The sequence below is a fragment of the Notolepis coatsorum genome (genome assembly GCF_963971535.1).
Source record: "Notolepis coatsorum genome assembly, chromosome: 2".
Lineage (NCBI taxonomy): Eukaryota > Metazoa > Chordata > Actinopteri > Aulopiformes > Paralepididae > Notolepis > Notolepis coatsorum.
Window position 1 is genome coordinate 181564232 of NC_140166.1, and position 12778 is coordinate 181577009.

The 12778-nt window shown below is 41.7% G+C and overlaps 1 protein-coding gene across 1 annotated transcript in view; it reads right to left on the reverse strand.

Annotated features, from left to right (window-relative positions):
- Positions 1-12778, reverse strand: part of LOC311222668 (capping protein, Arp2/3 and myosin-I linker protein 3-like) — a gene marked incomplete at its 5' end in the record, with an annotated part of 86266 nt that overhangs the window by 65686 nt on the left and 7802 nt on the right. The window contains 11 exon segments of the mRNA XM_084307264.1: positions 335-421; positions 1774-1868; positions 2293-2381; positions 2515-2590; positions 2973-3046; positions 3158-3228; positions 3743-3837; positions 5704-5825; positions 6484-6543; positions 6926-6976; positions 12529-12623. Of these exon segments, the coding sequence (XP_084163390.1) occupies positions 335-421; positions 1774-1868; positions 2293-2381; positions 2515-2590; positions 2973-3046; positions 3158-3228; positions 3743-3837; positions 5704-5825; positions 6484-6543; positions 6926-6976; positions 12529-12623 (915 nt within the window).

Below are 12778 nucleotides of genomic sequence, written 5' to 3' on the forward strand. Positions count from 1 at the left end.
AGAGTCCACGCTGCCAGGTGAAAAGAAGTGGTGATTTGCTACACATGTGTCGGAGGAAGCATGTGATAGTCTCCGCCCTCCCAGACCGACGGTAAGGGGCAGAGCGCGCAACGACCAGGTAGGGGATTGGGGATTGGGGATTGGCATAACGACTAACATTGGGATGGGAGAAAAACGGAAAAAGAAGGGGGGAAAAAGAGAAAGTAAAAAAATAAAATAAAATAAAATACTCTGCTCACTCATGGTACTGTAAGGTGTCACTGTCCACCAAATGTTGTGTTGTGTTGTGTTAGGTTAGGTTAGGTGAAAGAAGGAGAAGAAGGGCCATCCACACCTTTGGAGGAGAGGGAGGTCTTAGAGAGGTTGAGGAGACGCAGCCCTTTGCTGAGTCGACACACCTGCTGGATCAAGTTGGACACGCCTACGGCAGAGGAAGAGGAGAAACGCACGCGTGAAACAGATAAGAAAACAGATATCTACAGCAAGAATTTTAGGTATCAGTGAAACTAACATTGCAATTTGGTTAGAAGTGGTGGAGAGAATAAAAGCTAGCATATGAATTGTAGTTCCTGGTTAGAAACGAATTAAAATGGATGGATTATCCAAGTGGGGGTCCGGGGGGGTAGAGCGAGCAAGAGCATATGTATGTATTGTATTGGACTGCAAGTATTAGGTATATATATCCCGTAAACTACATTTATATTGATTTGAAATGTATAATCCAGTGATTTACTTAGGATATTTACTGTTAATGCTTGTGTGTCTAAATTTATGTTATGTTTAAAAAAAACAAAAAAAACAGATAAGATGACGCAAGAGAGAATGGGTAGTGGTAGAAACTAACTACGAACGAAAGTACTTTTTTTTATAATTATAAAACTTGTACTTTGCATTTTAGGGAACTTTGTAGTTTGTCACTCCACTACATTTCAAAGAAGATATTGTACTTTTTACTCCACTACATTTATCTGAACCCATCAGATACTAGTTACTTTAGATTTTGCATAGGAAACATGGAAAGAATTGATGAAGATTATGTACTTTCAAATTTGAAGCCTGCCAACTTCAGAGTTGTTGAACGTAATCAGAGCAGCATAACTGGACCACATACCACTTGAACCTTTAGAGGTCAACAGTTCGAGGATTGAATGCTCCAAAGCACTGGAATACACAAACATCACGTAGAACGTGTACTTTTGATGCATAAGTACATTGACATTCAATATCAAATACTTCTCTACTTTTACTTAAGTAGGATTTTGTACTATTTTACTATTTTATTATCCTATTTTATCTGGATATTTCTACTTTTGCTTAAAAGAACACACCAACAACAGCTTATCGTCTTCTCCAGAGAGAGATAAGAAGATAGATACCAGTTTCCTCTCTGTGCGTTCAGTAGGAAGCGAACTGGCTGCATGTTAGCCTAGCTTAGCACAATGAATGGAAGCGGACATGACCAGTTAGCCTTCGGGAGAGGTGTTAGTTGGACAATGCCTAGGCTAACCGGTCATGTCTGCTTCCATTCATTGTGCTAAGCTAGGCTAACATGCAGCCAGATAGCTTTCTACTGAACGCACAGAGAGGAAACTGGTATGCATCTTCTTGTCTCTCTCTGGAGAAGACGGTAAGAAAATTTCCCCAAATGTTGGCGTGTTCCTTTAAGTAAAGGAACTGTGTACTTCTTCCACCACTGAGAATGGGTCAGAACCCACTCAGCCAGAAGGCAGGACAGCCTGTAGGAGATGGTAGGAGTAGGAGAAGGTTCTGTACCCTGGTTATCCAGGGAGTTGTGGGCCAGGTTGAGAGAGTGTATGGCAGAGGCGGGGTTTTCTGAAAGAGCTACTGACAACTTTTGTGGGAAATCTCTGTTACGACAAAAAGAAAAGAAGAAAAAAAAAGGGTTAGATCACACACATCCAAATAAATATGAAAGGTACAAGACAGGAAGGGAAAATGGAAGCCACACGACTTGTTAGAATGCTCCCAAAATTATTTATTCATAATCGATTAGAATGCCCCCAAAATTATTTATTCATAATCAATTGAAGCTTCAATTGAACACTGACTGTCTCAGTCAACACTGACCACATCTGAGATCATGCGAAACATCAGATGTGGGGGTCGAAACGTCTATTGATTATGAATAATTGATTATGAGAGCATTACGACCAAGTCACACGGACTCTTGTGTCTGTAACGTGGACACAGCCAGAGGCACACGTTGCCTAAACACAACGTTTACAGCATTGTAAGGAAAGTGAGAGAGAAAGATGTGGTGAAGGAACTCACGATTTCAACCCGGCGTTCTCCAGCGTAATTTCCTCCAGGCTGGATGACTTACTGAGCGTGTGCAGGACCTGCTCGGTGACCTCTGACCCCTGGGGCAACAAAAGCATTCAGGCTTAATGATCTCTTTGTGTTCAGTTCAGTTAACAGAGTATCTTCGAGCTGCTTTCCATCGCTCAAGTAAAATACAGAGGGAGACATAACACAAGGATGCACGGTACGTACTATCCGCAGGTCCTTGCAGTATAGTTTGGTGAACCAGGTGTTATATGCCATTGATGCAACGATCACTGCCAAGTCCCTGGAAACAGATAAGAAACAGATAAAAATAAGTAAAATCTAGTTTTACCTGTACTGAGGTCAGGACTGGGATATATTTTGATTTCTTAAGGTCCCCCGAGTACAGACTGAACTTGGAAAGTCGGCCCTGTTGTTTTAATGCCCCAGCTTCTCTGAATGATCTTGAACTCATGCTAAAAGTCCAGTACTCCACTGGATAATTCAAAAAACTTCAGTTTGTAACAGTTCCTATTTATTCAACATCTAATTATTTATTCAACGATTGTTTTTAATATGCCTATAATCTCACAGCATTGCAAACGAGAGGAACCTCAATGTATTTTTCGAGAATAAATAAAGATTTGAAATGTAATTAAATGACTGCCCCCCCCCCCTCTGCTCACCTGCTCTCCAGGTGGCTGAAGTCCAGCAGATTGAACTCACGGTTGTCCTGGGAGTGATAGATAGTGTCCACATCCTAGGAGCGAGATTACCCTCATGAGTCTATCCGCCACAGTACACGGCCCCAGAGCTCAGGGAAGTATAACACTCAGAAGCACTCACAACACATCGACAACATGGCTCTTACCCACTGTACTTCCTCCTTGCAGCTGATACCATTATAGTCGCACAGGGCACCGTAGGTCTCTGAGAAGCCTCCTGAGACCCAGGAGGGAGGGGGAAAACAGCATATAAAAACAAACAGCTTTTAGACGACATGCGCAGCTGCTTCTTTCAGTGAGAGAGAGAGAGAGAGAGGGAATGAGAGACAGAGAAAGAGAGAGAAATACAGAGAGAGATAGAGAGAGTGTGAGGAAGTAAAACTATGTCATCATAATAGTCTACGCTTTTATTTGTGTATTGGAGCAATTTAACAGGAGCATCTGGGGAAAGCATTTGGGACGACCTCCTTTGTATCCTCCGGTTGCCGTGTCAATGTGTGTGTGTGTATATATATATATGTATGTTTGTGTATATACTGTATGAATCTGTATATGTGTATGTGTGTGTGTGTGTGTGTGTGTGTGTGTGTGTGTGTGTGTGTGTGTGTGTGTGTGTGTGTGTGTGTGTGTGTGTGTGTGTGTGTGTGTGCACAATCACACAGGTGCAGGTGTGTATGGATGTGTATAAAATCCCACAATCACATTTGTTGAGTTTTTCCTGCCTCCCTTACCGCAGGCCCTCTGGGTCTCAACAGAGCTCTCAGAGCTGGGGGAGTATTTCCTACTGCTGTCTGAAAGGTCACTGTCTGAGTGACAGATAGAAGGGCTGCGAGAAGCAAAGGAGAAGAGAAGAAAAGGAGAATTATTGAAAGATTCTTTCATTCATTTTCACATTATGATGACAATAAAAACAAAACATCTACGGTATCTTGAATAATCCACTAACATACTGTATGTACTAAGAAATTACACACAACTACGTGAGAAACAAATAAAAAATGACCATGACAGAACAGTCCAGGAATGTTTTGTTTTTTTCAATTAAAAAACAAAACATTCTTATTACATTCTTATTACTTTTAGCCAGGGGCGTATCTAGACCCAGCACTGTACTGTACGGTTTTGGCCGGTTTTTGGGCGAAAATGGGTGGATTTTGTAACTATTTTTTTTTACTTTATTTCGGTTTTAGGGTTAGGTTAGGGTTATGTTATTTAATTATTTTGGGGAGCCAGCCCCCCAAACTCCTGAAATGCATAGAAATCTATGAAATAAATAATACAATCTGACATTTATATTAAAAAGAGCTAGCCCCCCAAACCCCTAAAATACATAGAAATCTATGCATTTTGGAACAGTTACTATATATATAGTCAAGAAAGCATTTAGTCATACTTAAAGTTTAAAGTGCTTTACTTGCATTGAACATTGCATTGAACATTGAGGAGACATCATTAGAAAGCACAATGTAAGTTTCCATAGTTACGCAGATGACACACAATTGTACATCTCCGCTGAACCAAATGATCACACAGCTATAAACTCCATTTCCGCCTGTCTCTTAGCAATAAACAAATGGATGACGAACAACTTCCTAAAATTAAATGAGGGCAAAACTGAAATCCTACTAGTCGGTCCTATAACAAAAAGAGAAATGTTACAGAGCTATATGGGGCAATTTACTCCTTGGATCAAACCCGCAGTTACAAGTAAGTAACCTACACTGGCTTCCGGTAACATTTAGAATTGATTTCAAGGTCCTCCTCCTTATATTCAAAGTATAAACATTGCGATCATCTACTACTGGTCTATTGAAGGTTCCAAGCCACAGTCTAAAGAAAATCGGGGATGCAGCCTTTGCTAACTATGCACCAAAGTTATGGAACACACTACCTATGGACATTAGGGAAGCTAGATCTCTTAATATTTTCAGAAATAAGCTAAAAACGTACCTCTTCACCAAAGCCTTCTAATACACCCCGTTGTTGATTGTACTGTAGCACTATTTTACTCTGGCCATTCTATTGCATAATTTTACTATCTATTCTACTATTCTATTATTGCACTGTATTATTGGTGTGCAAACCAGTCAACTTACAAAAAAGAGCCTGTTGGAGGATTTCAACAAGATAAATGCGACAACAGTGCAAAATATTTCACTATAATATTTCAAAGCGAAGTAAAAAATATTATAATAATTATTTGATCATGTTAAATGATCATTTGATCATGTTAAAAAAGGGAAAATAAAAAACATTTGTTAAAAAAAATATATATATATATATTTTTTTTTAATCAGTGGGGCACAGATGATCATCAGTAGGGCACGTGCCCTACTGATAGTGGTCTAAATACGCAGATGCTTTTAGCATGTCTATTTTATTATCTATTTTATTATTGTATTTTTGCACAATCAAGGCGGGCATGTGACGAATAAATCTCTTGAATTTTGAATCTTAAAGAATTATGTAAAAAAATATATCAAAAATAAATAAAGGTGCTATAGATAACTTTTTATGTAGTCATATTTAAAAAATAATAATAATACATTCACAGAGCCTTTCGAAAGGTGCAGAATAAAAGTATAGCTTTCCCCAAAAAAAACATTATTGATTAATTACGTGGAACAACATCCAGAGTGACTGAATGTTATCTATAGCACCTTTAAGTTGCTGTTAATAATAAGACACTTACGCAAAAACAGAGTTGTTGAATATTCGAGACAGGGTGTAGTTAACATGGCTGATCACATGGTTGAGGTGTTCGCGTGACTGGAACCTCAGGGAGAAGGTGGACTTATCCGTGTCTATGACAACCTGCACAGACAGTTAACAACAGATTTAAATGAGTTATATGAGTGGGAACTGTGGGATCATTTTCAATAATGCATCTTGCTTTGTATTGTCTTCAATAAGAGAATACTTATCCCTTAATACAGAGAATCCTTCACTGTCACGGTGACTCCTTTAAAAAGAGGAACATCTCTTTCGCAATGCAGATAATTCGCTTAAGTGCTTTTGCTGATTCTTTGAGGCCCAAGATGATATAACCAATTCCATTATACAACTGCTCAGACAATCAATCAGCGGTAACAAAGTGGTACAAATGCATGCACGTTGCAAATGACCCAATCTCAAACCCCGCCCTCTTTTCTTGATCCTCCAATCGCAACTGTTGCTTTCCTCTGAAGCAACTATTGTGATTGGAGGATCAATAAAACAAACCAGGGCAGATATTGAGATAGGTAAATTATTAAGGTTACATTTACAATTACATTTAGTCATTTAGCTGACGCTTTTATCCAAAGCGACTTCAAAATTGTGAACAACATGTACACCTCTGACACCTAAGGGTAAGTGGTATTGCTCGTCAAACAGTGTCGAACTTGAGTGTTACACTAGAGTGCATAGTAGTATAGACATATTAGCATGATAGGTGTAAGGATAGTAACATAGTAACATTAATTTCAGATACCTGGTGATCTGGGTGGGAGTTCAAGGCCCGAATTTCTAGGAAGTTGAATGTGGTTTCTACCTGTTGTAAAAGATAACAGTAAACAACCATTTAGTTAATTAATACATACGATGTGTACAACTCCAACTCCACAACTAGTTTGTTATTTATTATAGGTATTATTAGCCATAAGCAGTTTATTATCATTGTTTAGACTCAATACATTATACTTAGTTTGATTTGTAGACTAACCAGTGTGCATTTGTAATTGGCTTTATAAATATTTATAAAATATAAAATATAAAATAAATACAGTATATATTTATGTAAAAAAAAAACGTATGAAAAATAATAAGTATTAAGTTTGAAGGTCTGGCAAATCTCAATAAATGTCCACATTTGAAAGTATCAGGGCACATCCCCCAACTAGTACACACTGCTCAGTCTGAGAGGGGTAGCCTACCTTAGTGGGAACCTTGGCTGCCAAGAAATATAGGCGCCATGTGGTGAGGACCTGAGATGGAGAATGAAGCACAAATTAAATCCATACTGAGCAAAAGTTCCCTGTGGTCAGCGGCAAGCTCTTATGAGTTACCATGGTAATGGAGAGAGAGAGAGAGAGAGAGAGAGAGAGAGAGAGAGAGAGAGAGAGAGAGAGAGAGAGAGAGATGACGAGTCCTCTCTATTCATTGATCCAGCTAAAAGCCTTCTATGACCAATATACACTGTATGACGATGTGTACAGTATATGCATGTACTGTCATCTAGTAAGATTAATGGTTTTTAGGTCAGACCGTGTCTGGGTTTCATATTATGACAAATAATAGATAAACAAGAGTAGAATACGATTTTCTCTAGAAACATCAACCCAAGAAATCCTGATCCAGTGTAAAAGCAACATGCAAGTGAGCAAGATGGTTAAAGGTTTCCTGTCTGCTTGGCCTTGCATAATTTAACATAATAATTAAAAAATGTACTCTCTGAGATACTTTTAATTATTATTTTAAATTATGCAAGGCCAATCAGACAGGAAACCTTTAACAGTCTACTATAACAACTGTTGCCATGTTCCTACTATGGCAGCTCAGGACAATCGTGGTCAATAATTCATTCAACATTGTTGTTTATCGTCTCACAATAGGGTCGTGATGATGATAAAATTGGCTTTGTCCATGAGGGAGAAAATTAGGAAAGATGTACAGTAGTTTTGGGCAGACAGAGGGCAGTTGGGGGAGACTGAAACATGTCAGTAGATTTACTATTGAAGGTGGCAACGCTGTTTGGCGGCCAATATGGCATATGGGACATAGTGTAGTGTATTGTTAAAACAATGTAGCGCAGCCATTGTCAATACCTGGAGCCTGCATCAACGGAGCCTGTGTCTGTTGGAAGAATACTGTATTTGTTGACAGTAGATGCTAAGCTAGTGTTGTTGGCAGAAAGGTTGTATAGAGGGGAGCCTCCTTATGAAGCAGCATCTGATGGGAGGTGTCCGCTTGACAACTCTCTCAGTCGTACCGGTAGGTCTGGCTTTACATAGTTCATCCTCTCTCCATTACAATAATTGGTCCGGTTGCTGCACCTAGCTACTGTATGCAGAGCAAACAGCTAAATGTTTACCAAGGCTGCAGGGTGGATCATCATCAGCTGCAACCTGACAACTGTCCAGCACTTGCTCAACACGAGGGTGAGGCAGCGTGTCACATATTAAAAGGATTTCGTGTTCACTTCACACACACACACACACACATATTCACCAAAATGCCACCACCACCACATTAAACATTTCTTATTTTTGAATGTTATCTTTATTTCTACTGTGTGTATTGTTTGCCGATCTCTGTGTGTATTGTCTGCAATTTCTTTTGGAATGTTTTCTCAGAATTCCATAGCTTTTGACGGCCAGTTTCCATTGTGACATCCTCATTAGAACAGTTCAGTTCTATCTCATCCGTGAGACTCAACACCTGAAGGGGTTAAAGGATATGCAAATGTACTGGATCGACTGGACTCATATGATTGGATTTATTGTAATGAAGTAATTGTGATTCTGTTTCTTGCTTCTCGATTATGTAAACATTAAAACATTTTGTAAACATTTCCTGAGCATTGCTTCCCCCCCCCCCTGACACATAAACAATGCGGGATTGTAAGGTTCGCTGTTACTCTACCTCTCCCCTTATCCGTGCCCTCTGCTCTTTTTCTCCTCCTTTTCTGCTCCGTCGCTCCCGATCATTCACTCCGTCCTCTCTGACGTCCCCTCTGAACAACTCCCTGTGGACCTCTCTCTCTCTCTCTCTCTCTCTCTCTCTCTCTCTCTCTCTCTCTCTCTCTCTCTATCTCTCTCTCTCTCTGCCCCCTCTCTAAACAATAACATCAATGCTACAGTATATTGCCTCCTAAATGAAAAGCAGTAATTAAATTATCCCTCTCCCCCCCTGAGGTATCGGGAGAGCGGTGCTTGATTCAGGCCTGTCAGCACCTAACAGTCAGACAGCTGTTACACCCACACAACAAGAGAGGTGTTATCTAACTATAAAGGAAGGAATCTGTGTGTGTGTGTGTGTGTGTGTGTGTGTGTGTGTGTGTGTGTGTGTGTGTGTGTGTGTGTGTGTCTGCATGCGTGTCTGCATGTCTGTAGTTTGCATTTCTCAAGAACCGTTCATACCATCCGTGTGTGTATTACTGAGGACAAAGAAGAGTGCAGTGTCGAATCTGGTACCATTTGGCCAGATGGTGGCGCTATAACAATAATCTTTACGCATAATGTTACGCAACAGGTCATCCGACCGACTTCACACTTGGCGGGTGTATTGCTGAGGACCCAAGGGAGTGAGAAGTCGATCGGATGAGCGGTTCTCCTCAACGCTGCAAGCAGCCGCACCATGGGTCTCCTCAACGCTGCAAGCAGCCGCACCATGGGTCTCCTCAACGCTGCAAGCAGCCGCACCATGGGTCTCCTCAACGCTGCAAGCAGCCGCGCCATGGGTCTCCTCAACGCTGCAAGCAGCCGCACCATGGGTCTCCTCAACGCTGCAAGCAGCCGCGCCATGGGTCTCCTCAACGCTGCAAGCAGCCGAGCCATGGGTCTCCTCAGGCCATGGTTACACTGGGGTAAAACAGCAACGTTTTATTTTCGAATGATTACGTTTGCATGTCCAAGTTAAAAAGAAACGCAGTTTTGGCAGGAAAACGCGTTTTCCTAGTGGCAACGCTCAAAGGGTGTTTTCGTTTTGGAAACTCGCCGAAACTCGCCGACAATGGTGCCATGTAATTTGCGCGAGCCGGATACGGAGCCGGTCTGCCCAATGCCCATGCGCAGTAGAGACCGACGCCAAATTCTCCCCTGGCTGGACCTCGACTCCGTCCATTAGTCCAAACATCAGAACTATTTCTGGGAGTCACTTGCAATATCGCGCTATAATTAATATAATTTGCTGTCTCCCGACACCAACCGGCCATATGGGGAGGCTATACAGGATATCAGCTGCGTCCTCCTCAGATTGCTTATTCATGTGTAACACGCACGGTTATTTCCAGTGTTTACAGCAGAGCTGTCCCAAGTAGCTGCGGCTACCAACGTGTTGTCAAGTTATTATTATAAGGAGCCCAGTCCAACAGTCTGCATACCCTTAACAATTGTGTGTATTGAGCCGTATTGTATTGTACCCATTCTGCAATTTGTTAAATAAAGTTTTCATCCATTTCTACTAGCGTTAACGTTACTACGTTAATAGCCTCGATGCTAACTATATACATGGAGAATGCCATTCACATTAGCATGTAGCTAACAACACCGGAGATCTTTTTGTGAGACTAAACTATCCGCTCTTGGTGGTAAATTGTGTTGATGTTGGTTTTGTTTCATCAACAAATGAGAGGCAGAACACACAGTGAATGTATCCGTTTTTGTTTATTGCACTTTTATTGCACTTTGTTTTCTTGCTGAAAAATAAATGCTACGTTGGCTAAATGGCTCACGTGAGGGGTATTTAAAGATGGTGGACTGTTGTTTTTTAGCAGGAAGTGTAGTGGCACGTTCAACCTTTCTGATTGGTTGAAAATGGCCTTCATGTTTGAACTACATCGCCACCTACTGCTTTGGCATTGTACTACATGTATATAATAGACGAAACAAAACGACGTCTAACTTAACTCTTACTTGCCTGCCAATACGCAGCGTTCTGAAAAGCGAAATGAAACTAAATGAAATGGCCCTAGTGTAACCGCAGCCTCAAGCAGCACTTCTGGGGGGCCAAGAAACCGGCCCACTCCAAACGGGCACGCCCCCCCCCCCCCGCAACAGGCACTGCACTAGTATAGTTATAGTGAAGTTATAGTTACAGAGAGAGGATGGGGGGGGGGGGGGGGGTACTATATCTCACTTCAAAGGGACTGTCTGAAGGAGTTGATTAAAGATACCAGATTGTATCACATTACAGTGATGAGTTGGGGGTGTGGGTGGAAGTTGAGAGAGACGGGGAGAGAGAGAGGGAGAGAGAAAGAGAGAGAGAGAGAAGCACAGGTAGAGGGAGAGGTACAGGGGGTAGGACTCGGAGAGTGGATAGAGAAAGAGGGTGAGAGACAGAGAGAGGGAGAGTGAGAGAGACAGAGGAAGGGGGAGAGAGACAGAGAGAGGGAGAGTGAGAGAGACAGAGGAAGAGAGGGAGAGAGAGGGAGGAGTAAATAGAGGTAAAACAAGCTGATGAAGCAGAGGAGGAGGAGAGAGGGACTGCCCCCAAGAGAGAAGCTCTTATCCAAAAGTCTCCCACATCAAAGGCAGACTGTGCATATCATGGTTATTGTGGCATATAATTATATAATGCATGCCTGTCTCACAGGAGCTCGTCTTTCCAAGTAATTTCTTGTTTGATTGACACGGTGGGGGGAGGGCTCTGTTAGAAAAGATACCTTCAGTACCTGGTTAATGCAGGCACAGAGACAGAGCAGCAAGTCATTACCACTGACCATGACCTGTAGTCCTGTCAAAGCCCTTACGTCCAATCTTGATCTTGAACCTTTCTCACAAAATATGAATACAAGACCTTAGCATTATCTGATTATTCCATGACCCCAACGTGCACCGTCTCCTGGTTTCCTCTGACCCAGCAGGAGTAGAAAATCTGTCTTTAAGTGAGAGGGGAAGCATTAAAAGAGAGAGCAATTGGACGGGAAAAGATTTTCTTGGCAGATAGACATATCAAAGTCCCTGAATATCAAAGGGCGCACATGCAAAACTCCCCCAACTCACCACATAATGAATCATTAAGCACAATCTCTGCTCTTCCAAGGCCAAGTCTGCTCGGCTGGGGGTGAAAGCTCATTGGCTCATCAAAGCCTGCTCGGCTGGGGGTGAAAGCTCATTGGCTCATCAGGGAATTGAAGGGACTGACTTGCTCGTTTTTAGAAAACACTCCTTGACTGTACTGCAGGTTTATGCAGAAATAATGTTTAAATAATGGAATCCTTCCAAAGTCTTGAAGATAATATAGGTTATAATCTATGGTTAAAAAGCTCTCTGGCACATATTCTCTCCAGATAGCTGGCAGAAACTTCAGTCACTCAAATGAAGATGTCATATCTCTGTCCCATATTCTCTGATGAAAGCACCCCCCGAATCAAAGGCTGTGGACTGCGGGGCCCCCACTGCCTCCACGGTGGGTCTCACAGAGAGACACCAGGCTCAAAGGAACCCCAAGCCATGGCTGCTTCTCCCCTAGACTCTGACTGTCCTACATTAATCACCGCATACTACCAGCAGTCACAGAGGAGAGGAAGCACTTTTATTGCAGTTGGTTAAGTGGCCGCAGCATTAAAACACATTCACTGTCACTGTTACATCATGGAGCTCTTAAAGCAGTGCCATACTGTTTCCGCCCGTCATATCATTATGGGATATTTATAACACAGCTGTGGCAGAGACCTATTGAAGACGGAATCGACTGAACAGGATCCATGCAATCAGTTTCATGGTGTGGAGAGATTAGTCAGTTATTTTATATGTCAGTGGTCCATCAACATGCCCACCACCACACCCCATTACATTTAAGCAAAGTATCAACTTACCAATATTCTGTCTTCTGATTTGCCATTTTTGGTGTCAAGCTTAATGGCACGTACAAACTTGATCGAGGACTTATCAATAATTTTCCTGATGCTCTCTGGAAATGAAAAATATGGGTATATAAAAGGGCAGATTAGCACAAAAAACACATGAAACATAGTGGACTGGACACACACGACTGATCATCTCTCTCTCTCTCTCACACGCGCACACACACACACACACACACACACACACACACACACACACACA